General features: G+C 51.2%; 7 protein-coding genes across 7 annotated transcripts; 4 read left to right on the top strand and 3 right to left on the bottom strand.

Moving 5' to 3' along the window:
* Nucleotides 1-5048: 5048 nt before the first annotated feature.
* Nucleotides 5049-6282, top strand: CCM_03377 (Lanthionine synthetase; the record flags this gene model as incomplete). Its single annotated transcript, XM_006668528.1, has 2 exons — nucleotides 5049-6001; nucleotides 6069-6282. 2 exons carry the CDS (start codon nucleotides 5049-5051, stop codon nucleotides 6280-6282), a joined length of 1167 nt encoding a protein of 388 aa, XP_006668591.1.
* A 4965-nt stretch (nucleotides 6283-11247) lies between these two features.
* Nucleotides 11248-12484, top strand: CCM_03378 (C6 transcription factor; the record flags this gene model as incomplete). Its single annotated transcript, XM_006668529.1, has 3 exons — nucleotides 11248-11463; nucleotides 11527-11624; nucleotides 11683-12484. The coding sequence occupies 3 exons, from the start codon at nucleotides 11248-11250 to the stop codon at nucleotides 12482-12484; spliced, it is 1116 nt and encodes a 371-aa protein (XP_006668592.1).
* Nucleotides 12485-12761: 277 nt separating this feature from the next.
* CCM_03379 (uncharacterized protein) lies at nucleotides 12762-13098 on the bottom strand (the record flags this gene model as incomplete). The annotated part of the gene is made up of 2 exons (XM_006668530.1): nucleotides 12762-13038; nucleotides 13091-13098. The coding sequence occupies 2 exons, from the start codon at nucleotides 13096-13098 to the stop codon at nucleotides 12762-12764; spliced, it is 285 nt and encodes a 94-aa protein (XP_006668593.1).
* A 2583-nt stretch (nucleotides 13099-15681) lies between these two features.
* CCM_03380 (uncharacterized protein) lies at nucleotides 15682-16199 on the bottom strand (the record flags this gene model as incomplete). Its single annotated transcript, XM_006668531.1, has 3 exons — nucleotides 15682-15819; nucleotides 15879-15908; nucleotides 16014-16199. 3 exons carry the CDS (start codon nucleotides 16197-16199, stop codon nucleotides 15682-15684), a joined length of 354 nt encoding a protein of 117 aa, XP_006668594.1.
* Nucleotides 16200-16765: 566 nt separating this feature from the next.
* CCM_03381 (uncharacterized protein) lies at nucleotides 16766-17626 on the bottom strand (the record flags this gene model as incomplete). The annotated part of the gene is made up of 1 exon (XM_006668532.1): nucleotides 16766-17626. One exon carries the CDS (start codon nucleotides 17624-17626, stop codon nucleotides 16766-16768), a length of 861 nt encoding a protein of 286 aa, XP_006668595.1.
* A 306-nt stretch (nucleotides 17627-17932) lies between these two features.
* CCM_03382 (LUC7-like protein) lies at nucleotides 17933-18720 on the top strand (the record flags this gene model as incomplete). The annotated part of the gene is made up of 3 exons (XM_006668533.1): nucleotides 17933-18063; nucleotides 18116-18450; nucleotides 18503-18720. 3 exons carry the CDS (start codon nucleotides 17933-17935, stop codon nucleotides 18718-18720), a joined length of 684 nt encoding a protein of 227 aa, XP_006668596.1.
* A 1434-nt stretch (nucleotides 18721-20154) lies between these two features.
* Nucleotides 20155-22625, top strand: CCM_03383 (RING-9 protein; the record flags this gene model as incomplete). The annotated part of the gene is made up of 2 exons (XM_006668534.1): nucleotides 20155-22253; nucleotides 22307-22625. 2 exons carry the CDS (start codon nucleotides 20155-20157, stop codon nucleotides 22623-22625), a joined length of 2418 nt encoding a protein of 805 aa, XP_006668597.1.
* Nucleotides 22626-22760: the final 135 nt, after the last annotated feature.

Consider the following 22760-nt stretch of genomic DNA (forward strand, 5'->3'; position numbering starts at 1 on the left):
GATGCTGGCTTAAATAGGTGGTTATCTTTCGCGCTGGTAAATGAGGGCGTGATTCACGATGGAAAGATGCCTTAACAGTATAAACATTGAAAGAGACAAGTTGATGTGGCAAAGTTGGAGGGAGGGCGGCAGCACAAGACTATGACGAGTCCAGTGCCGGAAGAGGCGGAGATGGCTTTCGCCCCACAACAACGACGGCCTCCACAATCTGGAAGATAGCTGCTTACATAATGACTGTTGTGCACGCTTATTGGTCTACAGATCGCTGTCTGACGCAGAACACGCGACACCTATTCAGTGCCGCGTGTCCTCATTTGATCGTAAAAGGTACACGTAATGTGACCATTGTCCATTGAATGAGTCTGTCGAACAATTATCTGAGCCCAATGTCGAATCTCAAACACGATTCTTAAAAAATGAAGCAACTATAACAGCCAAGATATAAGTAATTTTTCCGACAGATTCCAACACACGATTCGTCAGGGAAACCCTCCAAGTGGCCCACAGCGTCTCAAAACCCCGAGCACTGCCCTCTTCCCTCGCAGGGGGCGCTAAGTTTCCCTTCGATTAGAGATGCAATTAAAATCCGGGCTCTTGGACACGATGGAGTGGCCCACTTCCTCCCCAGGGATAGCCCGGGCTGCGAGAAGGCGTAGGATAGCCTGGTTCTTCGTCATCCCACGAAGTCGGCGAGACCGTGGTCCTAAAGGTCGAAGGGGAGGGGTATGTCACTGTCAGGTCCGGAAAGTTAGTTCATACTGGATGTTCATAAAACGAAATGACCTTTACCTCTCGAGGTGGTGCCGATGGAGCTAGAAGAATTCCCAGCGCCTGTCTCGGTCGTTGATGCAGGCCGGGAAGTGGCGTGGGTGTGCTCGCAGGTGGGAGTCTCAACATATGATGGCTCAGTGCCATCAGTCGACGACCAGGTGGTGGTTGTATTCAGAAGTGTTCCAATTACGGTAGAGTTTGTCGAAACCGTCGGAAGACTGGTCGTCCAATCACCTGCACTTCCCGTACTCAGAGGGCCGCTGCTCGTGGTTGTGAAGCCTCCTGACGTGGGAAACGCCGACAAGCTAGCGTTGCTTAAAGGAAAAGGGGTGAGAGTCACGGTCATGGTGCTTGTGGTGTGTAGAGTCAGAACCGAGGCTTCATTTGCAGAAGCCGTTGTCTCCGGGGGCTCTGGATACACGGTGACGGTAACCACTTCTGTAGAAATGCTCACTCTAAGGGTCTCGGAGACTGTAGAATTAGGCGTGACCTTTGTAGTGCTGAGATTCTTGGTCGAAGTTGACAAGGAGGATAGACTGGTGGTGTTCTGCGCACTCGAGACTGAGCTGGTGACGTTGCTGCTCGTGGGGCTTGTCGGTACTGGCGTGCGAGTGGCTTCCGTAATTTGAGAATTTGTTCCAGGAAGCTCGCTCAGAGTCACAGTGACATTTTGGAACACCGTGTGTGTAGTAGCCTCTGGAGAAGTTGAGGTAACACCACTGACACTGGAACTGGTCACTGACCATGGGACAGACGAAAAATTGAAGGAAGCAGAGAAAGGGGGAAGACGAGAAATGGGAGTAGGCCACTCAATAGTGGAAGTTGTAGCTTCCTTGGACGTGACCGAATTGTTTGCACCTGCGGTCGCGTTTGACATGCCGGTGTAAGTCTCCGTTCGTGTGATTGTGATAATGCTGACCCCCGATGTCGTAAGAGGATCCATAGAGGTAGTATTTTGGCTGGATATAGTTCCAACAGTCGAAGTAACATTCTTATGTGACGTTGAGAGACTTGTGCTTGTTTGCGCTGCCGTCGAGGAAGTGCGGCCATTCGACAATGTGATCGTGTGCAGCGACGTGATCGTGATGACAGAAACATCAGCATCAGAAGCTGCCGAGGAGACAGACGAGTTGGTAGATGGGAGTGATGATTCTAAATCTGTAGTAGTCGGCGTGCTAGAGATGAAGTTTGTCACTGTCACAGTGACAGTCTCGTCTTGGCGTGTACCGGTCTGTGAAGCTGCGTCTTGGCTCGAGTCAAACAGGGAGGTGGCAGATGATGGCAAAGATCCTCCATCTGGCGACAATTGAGTGACAGCAGAGGTGGATTCTATCTCGGGGCCATTGCTGATTCCAGGAGACCTGGGCTCGGTCGTGGCGGTAGCCGGATGCGGGCTTGGGGTCGAAGAAGGGTCGGAGGACGGCTCACCAGCAGTGTCGGTGGGGGAAGGATCTACGATTTGTTAGTATCAAATTAAATGAAACCGAAATGCAAAATACTTACAAAAAGCAGTGGATTCAGGAGAAGCGTCAGGGCTGCCAAAGTCGTAGGCGACTGGGGAGTCGTATTCATCATCCGGAGCAGAGACAGCGGGGGCAAACACGGCACGTTTCAAAAGTTGAGAGCGATGAGGAGTTTTCAAACCCACGACTTGCTGTCCATTGCGGTGACAGTCAGACAAGACGGCGAAGGAGCATAGGGCGAGGAACACCCATAGCCCACACGAAGCGGGCTGGTATCTCATTGTCGGAGGTGAATCAAAGAGCTGTTATTTCAAATTTAGCAGGAATATATTATAATACGGAAGAAGGGAATAATAGGTCGTACCTTTAGTGGAATAGTTATTGTTGACGGGTGAATTCGAGTCCTCAATAGGAAAGTGAGATGAAGGTGGAGGAAGAGGCGGAACCTGCAGCGTTGGCGAAGGTGGGAAATAAATCAGAGGCTGATCTAATGCAGTGATTTATAAAATAGACGAAAGTGAGCCGAAAGTGAGAGCAGAATTTTCACTCTCGAGGCAAGCAAACGGCAAGAGTGGCAGCCCAGGGTGTGAAGAGTCACCGTGCAAACGGATCAACAACGAAGACCCGCAGCTTATATATACTGTATTCAGGGAATTGAAATATGCCCGCGAATTAAAGCTATCGGTAGGAATTCCTTAATCGGGAAACTCGAAACATGGACGGGGACGTTCTGCCGACTGGACGGTGACCTTGACTCCTCGCGGCCTAGGTAGTCGGACAATTTGCTACCATACAATCACAATGTTTGCATATATGCCTGGGAACATAAATTACAAAAAGGACGGCTTTCTTGGCACTACACGGAGCTAGTTATCTCGAAGCTGCTTCCGGATCGAGCGTTGAGATGATTGCTCTCGGTGTGTCGAGTATACTAGGTAGGCCTGCGGTGTCACCCACATAGCCGAAGTGCAAGCTTTGCTGCGCGAAAAATTACCTATGTACAACGTAGCGCGTCTTTCCGTCAAGCAAACGCCATTTTGATCTGACGGACGAAGAGATAAGAGGCTAGTTACATGAACTTGCGATGGCTGCGAGACGCCTGAATTGCAATTTTCACCAAAAGAGGCTTCACATAGACTAGATATGTAAATTTGACAACAAAGTAGCATCTATATTACTGAAAATATGTTTATATGATTACCTCTTCTGCGCACTTGAAACAGAAGCTTCATTGTCGAGCTTCCTCGCAAATGCTGACGGCTCGATCAGCACCTTAAGACTGAGTGAAGTGTCGTGCAACTGATACTGGCTTGCAATACCTTCTCCACCGAGAAAAAAAATTGAGAATAAAGAATTATGTATTATCAAACCTCTTGGCAGTTTGTGGCCCTGTCTTGCGTCATGTTACTGCTGCCCACTATTTAGCTTAATCTTGCCATCTCTTGATTTATTGAGCAAGCATCATCTTCGCCGCTCCAGACATCTGTCCAGAGCTTGGTTATGCGATAACAAGGCATGGTCAAGTTCCGCATATCAAACACTTCGTTGCACAATTTACCCCCCGTCGGATCAACTGGCACCCAGCTTGTCTCTGTGAAGTTTTTCTAAGCAAACGAGATAACAGCTCGGCCACATTCCTTCCACATTGTAACATTGAATTTTGTGTTGCTATTGTTCTACAGCGTTTTTTTTCCTTGTGCGAAGCCGAAACTAAGAAGTAGGGTCTCTATCAGGATCGTACTCACACGATCAGTATGGCGACTCGGGAGAAGCACGAGGGTGAGCAGCCAAGACAGAAGTACTGTTGGGTACGCCATTGGCTAAATCTGTGGCAAACGAGTTGAGCAGAACGAAAGCGTAGTTGTCGTTGCAGCAGTCTCCCAAGTTGCGGAAGAAGCTTCTAGCTAGACACGCGATCACAGCTGGAAACGACCCCAAAAAAGCTGGCTGTGTAGAAGAACACGGAATATTGAGGCTCTCATCACAATCCACGGCTGTTTGCCTAATGCTTTCGAAAACCTTTGAACTAATGTTCAAACCGACCGATACAGTAGTTACTGCTATGACCTTTATCTGAAAATGGACGAACGTAGAAAGGTAAAGTTCGCCTTTGCATACGAAAGTGGCCTGTAGCTTACCTGGTCCTCACCTTCTGAGGAATTTGATCACTTGAAGTCACAAGGCTTGGGTATTTCTACATAATTCTTGAATGAAGCCCACTTTAAGAGGGCACCGCGATGGAAGTTAAGAGGCGCGACCAGGGCAACTGTAAAATCTACATGCTGGAATGGTCAAATGTACTGAAAGTACTGCGGGTACGCGGGTACCCGAACCGCGCGCCTTGGACATAATATCGGCTGCACGCTTCTCCCTGAAAGTAACCCAGTGCACTCTAATACAACGCACCAAAGTAAGGCAATTGATATAATTGCTATGATTCTCCGTGGCCTCTGTCTAATGCAGCATAAACGTGATGAGATTACGGCGACATCGATTGCATGGCTCGTAGGGAGCGAGCGCTTTACGTATAACCCCCATAACATGAGTCCTGCAATGCAACCTCTCAAACAATTTTAGCTCATTTCAGCTGGATAATTCGGGCTGTATTAATTTGTGGCGGCTGACTCACGGCCGAGCGGGACCCGGAGTGTGACTATCTTTGCCGAAAGCCATCATGAGGCTGTAGCCAGCCAGAGGTGGTGCCGCTAACGGGCTACCGTGTTCAAGTTGGTATTATTAGCATAAAAGGCTGATATGGGCCATCGGCATGAAACCACAACATTCTCATCAAAACCGACGACCCTCCGATCCACCATGACCGACGAGCCGAGATACATGCCCAACAACCAGCCGCTTCGGGCCTTGTCAAAGACCCCGAAGCTGCTGTTTCAAGCCGCCTTGGAGGAGTTTGTCGAAAAGAATGAAGTACCAACAACTTTTGAAGAGGGGCATCTCTCTGGAATCTTTGCTGGATTTACTGGTATCCCTTACATGTTCCTGCAGCTGTCGGAGCTGCACCCCGACGTGCAAGTGAAGGGCGAAAGCCTTCGCCAGTTGGCTGAGCGCTACATTAAGGTCGGCTCAGATGCCCCAATGCTAAAACAAGACATTGAATGTGGCCTCATCAGTGAGAAGCTCGGCAGAGAAGCGCTGACAGCCTGCTTGTCAGGAGACGAGAAAGACGTGGAGCGTTTTATCGCCAGCACTGCTGACATAGCTAGTCCGCCTTCAATGACAGACGAGCCAATAGCAAACGAGATCCTGTATGGCAGAGCTGGTGTCTTGTTTCTACTGAGACTGGTTCGTCATTGGGTACCCCAGAGTCGGGCAAGGCTGGAGGCACAGATGAGGACCATTGCCGGCCGGATCATGGAGTCCAACAATCATGGACTAGATAGCTGGGTCTGGATCAACAAGAAGTTTGTTGGTGCTGTTCATGGAGACATCGGTATCATTACGCAATTGGTCATGTGCCTACCAGAATTGGCTGCTGCACTCGAGCCACACCTGCTACGGCTTCTTTCCATGCAGTTCGAGGACGGAAACTGGCCAAAGTACATGGACGAGGGCGAGACGGAATCCGACATTGTCCAGTTTTGCCACGGGGCTCCAGGCTTTGTGATTAGTCTGCAAGCTCTGCGACCATACTATCCGCATCTCAGTGCTGCTTTCGACCACTCTATTGCCAAAGGAGTCGAAATTACGTGGGCCAAAGGTTTGCTGCGTAAAGAGCCGGCCTTGTGTCATGGAATTATGGGAAACGCACTGTAAGTATTGTTGCACAGGTGGCAACGAACAACGAGATGATGGCAATATATTGACACATGCTGGCAGGGCTTTGCCTCGAGGAGAGAAACGTGACCATTTCTTGGCACTTGTTGAACCCCAGGCGATTGATGAGATGAAGAAGAAAGACCCAACCGCGTTTGGCACGGCCAACTATGGCATGAGATATTGCATACCTATGATTTACTCGATGAGTGCGGTCTGGGTGTGGGGTGTTTGTGAGCAAGACTGCCCTCCATTCTTTGCTTTCAGCGACGTATAGACAGCCCGCGAGGAGTTTTGAAGCGCGCCAATATCACATCATCATGATAAAAGTACCTGACAGATCTCCCATACTCGGGGAGGGACGGGAGGTGCAGCCTAAAGTGTCTGGACTCGGGAAGGCGCGCTCAACCACTCCACAAATACAGCATCGCCAGCGAACCATACTAGCGTAAAAAGACATCAGTTCGGAGAATTCAAAGCCGAGAGTTGCTTTGGCAAAGCTTTTGCAACTAGTGTTTCCAGCGGCGTTAAACCACGCGCTACTTGTCAGTGGTCGTCGATTGACACGTCTTCCGTTTACGTCAGGACTACATAGCCGAGCTTTATTGACGTGGGGAAGAGAGTTGACCGATTAATCACTCGGATCCAAACCGACATATAATCGCGACTCAACATCTCAACATGAATTGTTCGATTATGATGTCAAGGAAAAACCACAGGCCGCGAGGTGGAGCCCGCGGAGTGTCCATGGATGTCATGTACGATTCACGGGCTTCATCGCAGACGCCGAGATTTTGCTACGCATAAAAAAGGCGAAGTTGCAGGCAGATAGGGGGATGATGAATTACGAACCAGGTGAAGAATTGTTCTTGACAACGTTGTTAGAGATCTTTCTCGTCCAACAGTACACTTTGCTCAACCTGGGTTGAGATTTATACCGAATATATCAATACCAGCTACCTGAAGCGCCTATAGATGTTAATTACAAACAATTGAGACGTACGAGGACTGTGTAGCCGGGACAGGCAAGCCCTTCTCAGACTTACACGCGAAGAGTGGAGGGGGCGTGTGCGCTTGAATGTGTAAATGATGCCTTGGAGTGCCTTTTCGAGTTCTAGAAAAGTAGGAGAAAATAAGAAGATCAGGGGCGGGACATATTAGCAGTGGGTTGCTATCACCTAATTGGTGCGGGTGAAATTCGCCGGGTTTCTTGGCTCTTGGCGGCGTCGGCGACGGCCGTACGGAGTTTCGGCTTTTTTAACTAGGGCTTTTCGGTTCTTGTTTGCCGACGACGTCAGCCATCAGTTCATCCGTTTTTTATGCTGGATTGAGTCTTCCCGAATCGGAGAGCGCCAAGAGATAATACCTGGTCCGTAATCCAAAGCAAACTTCTATTGTTATTGTGATAGTAGTCTCGACGATGTATATTGACTTGACGAGGCCAGCAATCCGTCGGTGTATTCAAGACCATCCATCTGCGCGAGTCAAATTAAATGACACTATGCTTAGACTCGTGCAGCCTCAAGCAGATTCCTGCCAATCGGTGGCACTTTTATCTTTATAAGACTGTCTAATGTTGTTTGTGGCTTTATTATATTGCAATGTAGACGGCCCGGGTATGCCAAAGGCCTACTGGATCCTGCGCATTTGCGAGAGAAACTGCCATATCAAGATTCAGATAGGCTTCTAAAGTTAAATATTCAGCTACTTTGTCGATACTACAGCGTGAGAAAAATGTAGTTCTCGGAATTTCAGGCATTTTTGCCGCTGTAGCGAGTTGCAAGGGGGACGGACGAGCCCCAGGAGCATTTATGAATAATAGCCCGTGTCGTACAGGATGCCTACCAGCGTCGAGACGAAGGCGAGAAGAAGAACATCTTACAAACGGAAAGTCCGTAGAGAAAGGGAAATAGTTTACGGAATTCCCTCATGGCAATTTCCGTTTGCAACATGGTGCTCTGGAGCAGGCAGGCCGACAATGCGACACCACCGATGAGAAACTAAAAGTGACAAGGCTTCTTCCTTCCCTGCTTTCTACTCCATCCCATCGAACGATCTGATCTAGCTTCTGGAATGAGACAAATTACATGTCTTGACCGGACTTTCCTTAGTCTAGTCGAGTATGGGACCAGGCCACGCCTATATTTCCGTTTCTCGGCGGTTCACGAACAAAGTATGGGGGTTTACGGGATGGAACAACGACCCTTGTCTCTCTGGCATGATGACATGACATATCTTTTTGGGGGGGGGGTTGTACCGTTGTGTGGCGCAAATATCGGAAATCATCGCAAAACTGAATCATGGCATGCAGTCACGCCACATGGTTCTGGCCTGGGCCGCGATCTGGACCACCACCTGCGAAGAGCAACATGGCCCGGTGCTCGCTGTCTTGCTTTTCCCCGCCACCCGCAACCTTGACGGGACTCGGATAGAAACGGCGGCTACGCCTGAGCGGGAAGATGATCATGTGCGACCACGAGGCAGGAGCAGCTCGGAATCTAAGTAGGCCCTTGGCAGCCGCGGCAACGTTGGAGGATTCGGCGAATGCACGGGCGCTAGGGAATATATCAATTGGGCAGCTTCATTGGTAATGGCATGCCCAATGCGTAAAAGTCCCTGGGCGAAAAAAAAAAACGGGTAGATGCTCTTACCGATGCAACAGCCGTTGAGCCACATCATGCTTCCGGAAAGCCAAGGGAAACTCAATATGAAGCCCGCATACAAAAACCAAGATGAACGGCGCCGTTAATGCGGGTACGATCGCAAAACCGGTGAATCAATCGCAACGCCGAAATAACGAACGAGGCTGATAAAGAACTCGACTTGGAGTCCGCTGAATTGGAAAAAAAAAAAAAGCGGCACTAAAGTCTCCTCCGCGGAGCCGCGGGCGGGACTGAAAACGGTAGTCGGGTCTCGGGGCTAAGAAGGCGCCGCGAATCAGGAATCACGGTGCATGTCGGGCCCGGTGATTGCTGGGCGGGCGACGACCTGCATTTCCAGAGTTAGCACGGGGCGATCGCCGACAGGGCTGGGGGGTCTGAACCTGACCTGGCAGAGGTGTTGAATTCTTATTAACTTTTTTAAGTTCGGGCAAGCACGATACCGCAGCTGCGGCACCCCTCTCTGCAGATGCATCCCAGGGCTCGCGAATAAGCACTGTAAATGCCGTAGCGCTGATGTGCGTGGCGTTGCATTGGTCTCGTTGTGCTGGTCTTAGTCTGATCTAGAGGGTGTCTGCGCGGAAACAAAAGTCACGACTGGAGATGGAAGAGTTGAGTCACAGCTGTCCAAGGTTGTCTGCGTAGGTGGCTTGAGGTATTAGCCGAGATTACAAACTGAGATAGCCACGAATTACTTATGGCTGAGTGACCAAATACGTGACCAGGACTACTGCTTGTAAGCACCCACTATTCACAGTCTTTTACAAACTTCCGATGAATCATCTGTGCTTCCACCGCTTACAAAGTAGGTACGCAGAGACGCTCCACCTAGCAGTCTAACTAGTAGAACCATCGTAACCTCGCTGACTTGTCCATGACGTGAAGCAGAGGGAAGGGCAACGAGACTGAAAAGTCAGAGGAAGTAAAGGTGTGCTTGCTGACCAGTAAATATTATGAAGTAGACAAAGTAAAGATGGAAAAAAAAAGAGTTTATCTAATCAAATGAGCTGCTTCAGCTCATGTTTAGCTGGCGCCAGTGTCTGGAAGTGGTTTGGCTTATGAGAGCATAACGCCGCAGAGCCTGGCCAGCCATGGCGGCCTAGATTGCAAACGAACGATACGTATTACTCCGTAATAAATCCTGAAGGTTGTCGCCACGTAAATGGTTTCAACACTGCTTTGAGACATTTTAGAACGAAGGAGGGGATAATTTGAATCACTCTCGCCTGCAGAGGTGCCGATGTCGCTCTTAAAGAGCAGGCGATGTTGGGGTTGTAGTGCATACGAAGTAATAATACAACTACAGGGTAACTAAACGAAGCGAGGAATTGAGCTGCATAGGGAGAGTTGAATAGAGTAGACGTCGATTGTGGCTGGAGAGGGAGGGGGCTGCAGAGGTCTCGAGTAACATGCCAACAGCGGTTGAAAGCCACAAACTGGATATCTAGCTTAAATACATGGTGCAAAAACAAGACCGAATCAAGAACAAAGACATGAATGAGACAGACGCCGCATGTGAAGCAACAGCGACACATTGGGCAGCGGCCCTTTTATTGCGACGTCGAGGAAGGGCCAAAGTCCGCTCAGGGCATGGTGCGGACTTTTCTCACTACCCTGCGGTCAAATACTTAGTTTACAAGCTATTACCCAGCTTACAGGGCAATAAATGTCGGCCGCGGGGGGTGCATTCTTCACAGCAGGGGTCCACAAGACAGCCCGTCTAGAAGCGATTCCATTGCGTCCACAGTTCAGTTACGGTCGAGGGCAAAGGAGCCCTGTAGCTTACCTCACGGCTTAGTTGTACTGTTTGTAAATGATTTGGGTATAACTAATTACAACCATAGCATGAGTACCCAAGCCTCTTTGAGGGAGTGTGGCTGTAGCTGGTACGCTTGCAGCCTCGTGGCGACCAGGTAACCGCCCCCAGCAAAACACAGGCTAAAAAAGACCAAAAATACAAACCTTGACTTTATTCACCACCCGCAACCACCCCCTACATTCTTTTTTGGCTGGGCGCTGGCCCGTGGACGAAGCCCCCGGTATGGCTGGTCGCACTCTCGGACATAGGTCCAGACCGACGCGGCTAACGCCACGCCCCTCTTGACAGCTTTTGGTTCACACCCAGTCTCCAGAGACAGACCTCCTCCCCCTCCATATCCATGGTCCTGGATTTCCCAGAGCAAAGCGGGAAAAGGCCGAATTATAAAGCCAACCCAATCTGATCAAGCGATCGCGCCTTGCACGCCCCCCTGGTGAAGTCATGATTTTTTTCTTCTTTACCGCCTGGCTGCTGCCTGTCAGGCTTCCAGTTCCCCAAACGCCGCTTCCATCGGCCTTAATTATTAAGCGTACACCCAACACACCCATCCTATCCATCCTCCTTAAACACGGCGCTCCCTCCGCCGTCTCGGACTTAGACATACCTCTTTTGTGCTTGTTTTCTGCCTCCCAATCTTGACTATCGACCCTTTTTTATTCTCCTGTCGCTTGACTTATATATACATGCTGGCCCCTCCGTCGCACGCCTCCGACACTAGCACATCATCGCCACTTACTCAATTATCAAGTATACTCCCTTCACAATGGGCTCCCAGAACATTTCTCCCCCTCCGCCCGAGGACATCAAGGGAAAGAAGCCCGCCTCAAAGTCCACCAAGCCTACTCATCGCGCTTCCAAGCGTGCCAACACCGCCACTGCTGCTCACCACCATGATATCATTACCGGCGCAGCTGCCATGGACGGCCGCCACAAGAGAGTATGGAAGGCTTGTGAGCGCTGTCGAATGAAAAAGACAAAGGTACACTCCTCACGCTCGACTGTATACTCTCCCTCGTTGTATTAACGCTGACATGCCCAAAAGTGTGACGGCGAGTTTCCTTGTAAGCGCTGTAAGGATGACGGGCTAGTCTGTACCGCTGGCATCCGCAAGAAGATGGAGTACAAACAGTTGCCTCGAGGGTATGTCAACTCGAACCTGACACTTTGCTGCAACCGCCACTTACACGATACCATGCAGCTACGCCGAAGTCCTCGAGAACACGCAGTTCACTCTCATTGCCACCATCCACAAGCTCTACTCCATGGTCCGCAGCTCACAACCTTGGGATCTCGGCGAGCCAGACCTCAACGACCGCGGCCAGCCTGTCGTGCACAATATTTCGCAAAAGCTTGGCTGCATCCGTCCCAACTCGGACATTGACCTCCCCGTTCACTCAGTATTCCCCGAAGATGAGTCCAGCATGGCTGAGCTCGCCCGCCAGCTCGAGGAGCAGCAACCGCACGACCCGGATGCGTCCGGCTCCAATCCTCTCACCACGGCCGTAGAGGGTGAATCTTCGGGCTACAACCCCACCGACCGAGCATCGTCCTCCGATCTCGACCACTCCGACATGGAACAAGATTACCGCAAGCTGGCCTTTGGAAGTCACAATGCCATGTCCCTCTCGCCGCAGAGCTACGCCAGTGCCAGCGACTTTGAGTTTAGCGCGACGCCAATCGATCTCGACGCTAGCGGCATGTTCTCGACACAATCATCGTCAATGCCCGACTTTTCATCACCGTGGGCGGCGGTACCGAAGGCGCAGCAGCAGCAGCAACAACCGCAACAGCCACAGCAATCGCCCGTTGCCATGTCCATGTCATTTATGCAGCCCCCGAGCTCACTACAAAACATTGTCATGATGAATCAGGATGCCCTCGACGCCGATTTTACGATCAAGCCCGACGACATTTTAACATACGCCAGTCCCGATGTTATGATGAGCATGGCGGACCCCATGATCTATGCCGGCTTCGACAATGAAAATATGAGAATCTAGGATGGATCGGCGGAGTTTGTCGCAAAGCGATTGTACATGGGTCAATTTGTATATTGGGAACTGGAGTTTTGATTTACATGTTTTATTGTGGGAAAACGGTGTTGGGGCAGGATATATCCGGCATTAGAGGGAATTGGGCTCGGGGAACTGGCAATTATCTTCTTTCTGGGCTTGTATAGGTTGGGCTTTTGATTTTGTGGCTTTGCACGGCGATTATAGATTCATCTTCACTGTCATTCCAACACGTTTATTATTATTTTGACAAGTACCCATTCGCTCACTCCATTGACCGACCGTGCAAGTAGTACGCATTTGTGCGGACGTCATCCTGTGGCTGCAATGTCGTCGTCACAGCCCCTGGACAAGGTATGTACACGTAGACCCTTGACGATTGCGATCCAACAGCAGCAGCCACCGCGACGATGCGCAAAGTAATCCTACCAATTGAGTCGAGGTGGGCAAAAACGTACATGCTGGCACTGTGCCGTCCTGGCAAAAAGTTGCCGGGCTGAAGGGGCTTGGCGACTACCAGTGCGACGATGGGGGGTGTGTGGCTTGATTTTTTTTTGGGAGGGGTAGTCCACTTTGGTCCGTGAAAAAGCTCACCAAAGCATTTGAAATCAATCTACATCCAGCAAGATGGGAAGAGAATTAAAGGTTTGGAACCCTGAAAAGGAAAACTGTATCAAAGTTAGTTTAAAGCATAATCCCTGCGTACAAGGTGGAGGAATGTGACGATTTCGGCGATGGGGCAGAGCACGTATTTTTATGTCAGTCTTATCCAAGCATTTGGCATCGCACGACTGATGACAAAGCGGACTTTATAAGTGAACTAAATAAGCTTGAGCATCAAGCAGTCGTTGCACCTATCGACACAATTCTCAATTACAATCTTTGGTCCCTCGATTAATAACGAAACACAGCTTATGAATTATTCAATTACATTTCGTGACCTGGAGTCAATGCCAAGGGCCACACCTTCCCCTCCCCTCTTTCTTAATCTTCGCTAACCAACTAGTTGCAACAACTTGCTACTCCCCAAAGGAGTTATACTATGACTTGACTAGCAAGCAGTGGGGATGATCCCGACAGTCTTTAATCAAACTTTGCCATTAAAGTAGTTGCATAACTCCCTGGAGATAGTTACTTCTGTATCTGCAGTGGTAGGTGCGTATTAACGAGGGTAGGTAGGGTGGCACGCCTGCCGATCAATCCTGTCTGCGGGAAGAAGAATCACGCGCCACAATTCCTCTCAACGTCAAATTTGAACGACTTGCTTGCATGACGTGACGCCCGCCCGCCCTCAATACATCGCGCTATTATACGACCCAGACCGCACTCCGTACTCTCATTGTTCCCGTCGTGTAAATGAGGATACCATGCGCCTCGACGCGTTTCCACTCCCGCAAGGTTGTTACCTGGGCACGGTGCCATCAGCACTACAGACGTTTTCCCATCTTGGCAAAAGTATTTCGGGAAACAACCGAGTGACGTAAAGCCCCTCGTCGCCCTACGGACGTGCGAGGGAGGTGGATGAGCAAATACCGGTGCAAAAAGCAGCCAAGAAACCAGCAAGGCCGTGATACTCTATCCATACGCCGCGGCGACCACTCCATTTTGTGGTTGCCGGTCTCCGGGGTCATGACCAGCTCCGGCAGGCGTCGCGTGGGGGCGGCTGACTCGTCGCGGGCGGGCTATGATGAAGCAGCGGGCCGGTGATGATTCATGGCTGTCTATATATGCTAGTTATAGCCTAGTCCATGGATCGACTCAAGGACGATCACTTGGAAGGAAGAAATTTATGCGCTTGGATACGCGCATCGTCAGGGACGAGCCCGTAAAGTTTCCCGTTTGCCCTTGTGGGTCCTCAAGGGGGATCGAGTAATCTGTACGGAGTACCAAGGTTGCTTGCTGTCTCTGTGCCATAATCATGTGAAGTTGAATGGCAAGAATACAAACAGTCTGACCCTGTCTTCCATCTTTTGTCTGCCTTACGGTATAAAACTTCTATTATTACCGATCTAGAACTAGCCGTGTGGATCGAGGCCACTCTCGACAACTGCCGTAACAGTCCAACATTTTTCCAGAAACTCGCCCAACGCGGATGCAAGCAGCATCCCGGCCCACCTCGTCTTTGGACTCAGACTCGGCGTCTCTTCTCCTAGAAGTTCTCGATCGCCTCTTTTATCCACCTACCGTCCATGGTTAGATAGGGTGCATCTCCCCCCTCACAACTGAAACTAAAGTGAGACCGTTGGAGGAAAATCGGTTCCGTGTGTTGATTCCGGCGGCTGGGTTGTGACATGATTGGACTGGAGTTTATGTCGATCCTGTCAACGAAGCTTATTACACATCTAATTGCTTATTACACATCTAATTATGGTTTGATTTTTTTTTAAATTTCGGCTCTTCACCATCTTCTTCACCGCTATCTAGATGATGGCGTCTGGACGTTTCTGTCGGCACAGGTCAAAATCTTTCTCGGAAGCTATTTCCGCAAGAGCTACCAGAACGAGCCACTGTAGTTTTTGTTTCTGTGTATTCACTGAGCTATACCATCACTTCCAGATATACGTTTCAGGCAATAGCTGGCAACTGTAGTTGGTCAGAATCGCCCGGTCAGAACCGCCCAGTCAGAACCGCCCAGTGAGTGAGGCTGAGAGCTATTGATAGGGGCTGATCTAAACTTGACCGCAGCGATCGTGGATTGGCAGTACATGAGGCGATAATAGATACACCAAATGCTGCGATACAACCGTGTTATCAACGTACTTATTGTTGCAATCAACAGTCAATTGCCGAGTAGCCAGTCAGACTTCGACATGCCCCCCAAGGCTGCATTCGGTGCGACCTGCCCGGGGTGTACGTACATGCTCAACATGCTCCTCCCGAGCATCGATACCAACGCGGCTCCATAGCCGCATACCTACATACTATGCTATTGGGCATGGGTAGAAGGAAACTCATCAAGAAGATGAGCTGAGAGTGGCGGCCCCTCTAACAAGTCTCATAGTCTCATAACGGCCGGCCCTCAGGCGCCGTCTTGGCAGCATACCCGTTGCAAGTTCGAGACCCCCAAAATCCAGTCCACCAAAGGCGGGGGGGGGCAGAATCAAACAAAAACTGTAACTATGCACTGAACTCAGCAACTATATTAGTTCAACGTTTTAGCGTTCAGCGGCGATGCGCGCAACATTTTATACCCGCCACGCAAGTCGCAAAAATAGTTGGGTTGGCAAATACGGACTGAGTATCTTTCCGGGGCGCGAGCGGCACTTGTCGCCCAGGCACTCGCCTTGGATCTGTCCCGCTCTCGAGTCGTCCTCGGGACCGAACTGGCTGTGGAGTTCCCGACGTATTCGGTGCAAACTGGAAAAGCCCGTTGAAAACGCACCCCCCTCCCTCCAAGCCTCGTTAACAGGACCTAGCAACGCCATGTGCGTATTACGCGTATTATCCTCCAGCGGAGGCCTGAGCTCCCCTCACCTTCACAAGCTGCTTTTTACTAGTTATTCGTACTTTATTATACGCTCTTCCGCGCCAAACGAGGCAGTGCCAGTGCCTTGGCTTGTCCTCCTTCGTCGTTGCCATTGCCTCGATAGGGCTTGGCAAGCTCAGCTCGCAGCCTCGTGTACTCCGTGTTACCGATGACTTGAACGCCCAAGCCTGCCCAGCGCCCGCTAGCTCGCCCAAGATTTCCCCGAAGGGGAACCATTCTGCGAGTTTGCTCATCTAACTAGCTCTCTCCGCAAACTCGGATTCGGACTATGCACGGCGCGTCTTTGTGATGAGTTGGCCAGTTTTTGGCAACTCGGGGCGCAGCCAAGGCTTACGACCCACAGACAGCTCATGACAAGGGAGCAAGCTATTGAATGAATTTGGTGACTCGCAAGTGCAGTCGCTAGTTATTCTAATATTAGCAGCTAAAAAGGATCATCCTCGCGGCTTGAACCAGCAATGCGCTAGCGCTCGCTGTCAAGTTGCAACTATGTAATAACTAGTCCATACCTAATGATACACCCATATTCTCACGGCAGAAAACAAGTAGTGACCGGAATTTAGCCTCCGTCGCAGAATTGTTAATCGATAACCAAAGTCCGAGTTCAATTTATTTCTAAACAGTGATGAAACGCCATAAACTCCGACCAAGGCCAATTCGTAGGGCTGGAATGTACGCCCGGTGCCCCCCTGGGTCATCCATCATTGTACTCGATCCATCGTCAACACCTTGTTCACCCATGTTAACGGGAAATTGCACCAAAGAGGCCGCCGGAAATCCCGTCAACTTTTGGTGTCGAGGAGCTGTGAGAGTATGCTCTCACTGGCCCGCCACCATCTCGCTCGTTGCTCGAGATCGTCACCGACGCCGCCCAGTGCGGCTTCTTTCCTCCGCTTTGCCTCACGCGCCGCGGCCCTGCTATTCTGCCGCTTCGTTTCCAGAGGGCCCAGTTCTGCCTCCAGGCGCTCTGCCTCCTTTCTCTTACGAGGGAGCTTTGACTGAAGGGCCTCCAGCTCGCGCGTAACTTCTTGCTGCTCTGCTTGGCGACGGGACACGAGCTGTTTCGTCTTGGTGAGTGGCAGGTTCATGTTGGGATTCGAGTCTGCTGTAGCCCTAGACGATTTCAGCTCGGCCACTTGCGCTTGAAGGCCATGCACCTTCATGGGAAGCTCCTCCAACCGAGCAGTTTCCAGCTGAACATTTTTGTATATCTGGCAAAGTTCGCGGGCTTTGCGCTCCAAGTCCTCCACCATGCTCGCAACCTCCTGCTTGAGATTCTTCAGCTCAGCTTTAGCCTCCAAGTTCTGCTTCTCCAGCGCGAGATTCTCCCGCATGCTGACGATGAGAGGCGGATCTCCAACAATGGCGCGTATAAACTTCTCCTTGGTGACTTGTTCGACGTAGGAAAATCGCAGCTTAGAAAAGAGCTCGCTGTAATGCGCCAAATCGGCTTCTAGGCCTGCCGGCGTCGGCCCTTCTAGCGAGGATGCATCTGAGTTTCTTTGTCTTGGCTCGTGTGCTGCGTAGTTTGTGATGGGTTCGCTGAGTTTGATGATGGATATTTCATGGTGCGCTTGGTGTCGCGTCAAGGCTTTGAGCACATCTTGCGCTTTCGCTTCTGACTTGCGTGGTGGGGTCGTCATTGCTTTAAGTAGAGCTGCGTATTATTGGATTGAGTGAGTCAAAAGCCGTGGGTGCGCTCATAAATTTGATGAGATCATGTTGTACGAAATAGCAAAGTCGCGATGTCGAGTTATTCCTGTTTACTCGTAGCCTAATTGGGTTAGTAACGACTCCACTTGAGTGACTGCACCTCCAACGAGGCGGCACTTGTACTCTATACATCTCTTCAAGATCTTCAAGATTCATCCACTGGCTCTTCGACAATTTGCTTTGGAAAGCGCACCCCCTGCAGGGCAGGATAGTGCTAGCTGGATTAGCTCTTCACGATGGCAAACGAAGAATATCTTACAGACGAATATGTCGCTGGGCTTCTCAGCCAGGAGGCTTCCGACTGCTCGATCAAATACTCAGCCATGGGTGTCGACGCTTTCCTGGGAAAGGACTCCAACTCTAAGAAGTAATGCAGCAAATCGTGACTTCTCGTCCGGATTTTTTTTAACAGACAATAGGCCTTCAAACATACCCAAACCCAACACCAGATTCTTGCGCAATATCATCAAAGGCACCGACACCCACAACAAGGCGCTTCTGGCAAAGGAAGCCGCGGAGTCGAAAGCTCGCCTCAAGGGGCTAGAGCGCGCCGAAGAGACCAAGCGAAAGAAGTCAAATCCTTCTACAAAAGACATACGAGAGCGACATATGGGCGCCATACAAGCAATCCTGGGCGGTGGCAAGCGAAGGGAACGAGATCGCGAAAATGACGATGAAAAAAAGTCCAATAGCCAAGGTCGAGACAAGGCAAAGCGCATAACAAGAGACCACAGATCCGAAGATGTTTCTGGAGGTAGCGACCAAGAACTGCAGCATAGGAGTTGTGCTTCTCCAAACCACCCTAGTGACAGCTCCAAGCATCATCGCAGCCGCGGAGCTGACGGGCGTCGTTCAAGACACAGGGACCACTCCCCCGATGATGGATATCAATCTCGCAGACATAAAAGCTCTAGAGATGATAGATCTAGATCTCCTCGAAGCGGATATCGATTACAAGAGACAAAGAGTCGAGATACAGAACGGCGACGGCACCGGCATCGCTCGCCGGCTAGAAAGAAATTAGGAGTGTCAGCGGGGAATGAGAGTTCGTTACACGATTCACAGGATGAGGAGATAGGGCCGGCTCCGCCACCGAAGATTCGCGGTCGTGGTGCGGTTGGCGCGTTGTCGGGAATAGAACGACGGTTTTCAGTGTCGTATGATCCAAAGACGGACATGCAAGGCGCTGATGAGGCTGACGGATAGATCTCTTTGGTATAGTATGATTGGGGGCGAAGTTAGGATACGTTTATGGGTCGAGAGGACAAGATTGCTGGGTCCGATGATATGATGACACGGGCGGCTGGGTTATTTAGAAGATTGTTGAATCCTTTTGTATTGGATATGAGCGACGTTTTCAACGACGATTTTGGTTACGCGTTATTCCGATTTTGGAATCGGGTAAATATCAGCAATTGTACTTTTACCTGTCGCTTTGCAAGCAAACGTGGGTACTGGTATGGAAGCATGTCTTTTTGTACCTTGTTGCTATCTGTAGGGTAACCCGATATTAGGCCGACGAGAAGATGTTATTGGAGAATTTGAGGCCCCTAGGGATGCATATCACGCGGTCGATGGCTAAATTGTGTGATGGAAGTGCCAGTGTCATGTACCTCTGCTTCATGACCGAGCCACCACGCCAAAAGAGGGGGCGCATCCAAAGCACTCGTCAAACGCGGGGTATAGTGGACGCTCCACGCGCGATATAACGACGCGCAGGGCTTGTGTGTATTATTTTGGTTGGCAGTAAATGGATTCTCTTTCGGCATCGCTCCTAGCAATCTAATTATATGGTGAGAATTTATCCTCGAAGACTTTCAATAGCAGTGGCCATTGTGACTGCTTGGAGCAGGTGATGGGGTCGACGTCATGCTAAGCCCACTAGCCTCATCCAGGGGTCCCCTCAGGGTGTGCCGCCCGCTGTGCTTTGCTTTGCTTCAGTGGGTCACGATGCACGATGGGCTGTCTTTCTGTGGGCGCCAGCGAGTTTTAGGCGTAGAGACTCGGGCCCCGACCTCCTGAAAGGTGCTAAGCCCAGCCCCCATTTGACAGGCCGCCCTCACGCCACTGGCTGGCCTGACAGTCCCATGATATCTTTGTCGCTCCTCTGCTGCAATTGCGTATTTCACCTCTCCCTAATCTTTGTTCCTTCTCTTCTCTAGCATCCGCGCCGGCTCATCGCCTTTTCCTCCTCATTGCATCGCATTGTGTACTGAACGAGCGCACGTTTGAGCTTCCGCAGACTTTTCGCCGTCTTGCGCCTTTAGTTGGCCGCCATTCACTGTGCCGCCTGCATCTCCCTCCTCCGCGTCAATCGGCGTATGCCGATGTAAAGGAGCCCACCTCGCACGGCTGGCTGCCCTTGCTGGTCGCAAGAGGTGACTCAGGTGTCACCTCGTCAGCTTGTCACATTCCTCGACCTCCTTGAACCCGCCTGAAACCCCACGCAAGCGACAAGATGCGAACCACGCGAATCGTCATCCTCGCCATCTTCTTTACCGCCTCCCTCTTTGTCCTCTTCCGAGCCATCTTTACCGCCGCTACCCGAACACCAAACGTCATTCGCCCGAAGCCGGGAAATTCTCGAAAGTCCATCCTAGGACTCGTATACTACAACCCGCCATTCTCCCTCTTCCAGCCCAATGCCGCAATCAGCTTGACAGATGACAACAGCACGTCGTTTGCTGCACGACCTGCTGCCTTTGGTCCCCAGCTGGCACAACATGGCCTGAGCGGACAGCTTTGGGTCGGCAGTGGATTTGCTGAGGATAGTCTGGAATCCCATGGAGAGCTCGGCTGCACCGACATTCCTGGCTGGGAAGGTGGCGCCAGTCCCCAGGCAATGCTCAAGTCCTCCATCAAATCAGTCGTATCGCATCACTCACCTGCCAAAGGTGAACCCGGTAGAAGCAAAAAGGGCGCCAAAAGTACCTCGAAAGAAGTAGACTTAGACCGCGAGACGCCCAAAACGCCGCGCACCATCGATGACGGCACCGACAACTATCTTCATGAGGCGGTTCGCAACTCCCTTGCCAGGCGAGACACTTCAGCATCAACACACGCAGATATCCAGTCTATGCAAGAGTCCGCAGAAATCGAGGGGAAAGTGGTTCTGTTAATGCGCGGAGGCTGCGGATTCTTGGAAAAAGTTATGTGGGCACAACGTCGAGGCGCCGTTGCCGTTATTGTAGGCGACAATCAACGAGGAGGGCCGCTGGTGAACATGTTTGCCAGAGGTGAGGATGCAGAGAATGTCACTATTCCATCCGTGTTCACTGCGCGAACCACGGCACAGCTCCTCTCGTCTCTCACGCAGCCTGGCAGCTTCATTGAGGACAGCATCGACGAGGGCGGAAATCCAGTACTGAAGGTTCAGAAGGGTGTGAAGTCCCCTACCAAGAACAATTCAGAAAAACCGAAACCGATCCAAAGCAAAAGTAAACCAGCCACAACGTCGAGCAGACATTCTCGTCGCGCTACCCAAGAATCCACCTCAGCGACCAAGGATGACCGCGGCTGGCTCTCCCGTCTCCTCGGAACAAGCTCACGCCGTGCAAGCACCGAGTCTCCTGGACATGGGAAGCTGGAGTGGGTAATGGTTGATGAATGGGACACCGAAACCGACAAGAAGATTTCGGACAACATGAAGGGCACTAAAAAGCAACCGCACAAGCCAACCAAGGCGGTGGGAGATGAGTTTCGCATTGGCGTCCAAGACTGGCGCGACCCAGATCTCGTGGATAAGTCTCACTCAAATGAAAAGGCTCATAGCACTCCCTCGGATTTCAGAAAAGCAGATATCAAATCCGCGAGCAAGCTTTCCGGCAAGGACGCATCATCACATGCCGATCTTGATGCTTCAGAAAAGTCTGGCAAGAGCCGTGGCCTCCTGAAAAAGATATTTGGAGAGGAGGATTCTGCCGACGGCGACGAGGCGTTGACTACAGAAGAGGATGATGTCAAGAGTGACCCCGTGAAACTTGACGGACAAACCTCCGAACCTCATCACGGCCTCTGGGTCACCATCACACCAAATAGCGGCACCAGTCCCTTCTTCGACACTTTGCTTGTCCTCGTCGTCAGTCCTCTCGTGACTCTCAGTGTCGTCTATGCGCTGTTGATCCTGCGAGCACGCATCCGTCGCCGACGCTGGCGGGCCCCGAAATCCGTCGTCGAGCGCCTACCAGTACGCACCTATCACACTGTGGCCGCAACACCAAGCATCTCGCCGCAGGCCACCTCTCCTATAAATTCGTCACCCACCACTCCTCTGCTCCAGCATAGCCCATCGAGGCCCAGACCTCGCTCCCGCACGACGACTGGTGTCCCCGAAAGTGACAACCTTACCGTTCCCAGTGCATCCATCCCCGTCGCCCCAAGCGGATCGCGACACCGGGCTGGAAATGAGCACGAAAAAGGAGCTAGCGGCTTCTCTGCCGAGTGGCGCAAGTACATGGGACGACAGGTGGAGTGTGTTGTTTGCCTGGAAGAATACGTTGACGGCGTCAGTCGCGTCATGAGCCTGCCCTGCGGCCACGAGTTCCACGCCGAGTGCATGTGAGTCAGATTCGGCAACCCTATACCCAAGCCCACTACTAATGAGATTGCAGTACCCCCTGGCTGACAACCCGACGACGAACCTGCCCGATCTGCAAAGGAGACGTTGTGCGCTCACTTGCCCATTCATCTCGATCCATGCCGCGATATGAGCCTTACCGTGAGGATAGCGACGACGATGCAGCTGCGTCTTCGAGCGTAGCATCCGACGTCGAGCATGGCATCTCTCAACCAGCACCACGGAACGGTCAAAGTTCCTCACGTGGCGACGGATGGTTTGGTGCACTCTCTCAAAGCTTGGGTAACGGCTGGCAGCGCGTGCCGTCAAGACCACCGTCTCCGGCCCCTCGCCGCGCCAATTCGGACTTGTAGCTCAGCGGGCATCAGTACCATCTCACATCTCGTCTCATCCTAAATGGTCAATCGTTTTCACAGGGTCCATTCTTTCTGTGTTCTTGTTGTTTTGCGATGGAGCTTCGGCGTACTCGTGGCATCGTGATACTTGGG

The sequence above is a fragment of the Cordyceps militaris genome (genome assembly GCF_000225605.1).
Source record: "Cordyceps militaris CM01 unplaced genomic scaffold CCM_S00002, whole genome shotgun sequence".
Lineage (NCBI taxonomy): Eukaryota > Fungi > Ascomycota > Sordariomycetes > Hypocreales > Cordycipitaceae > Cordyceps > Cordyceps militaris.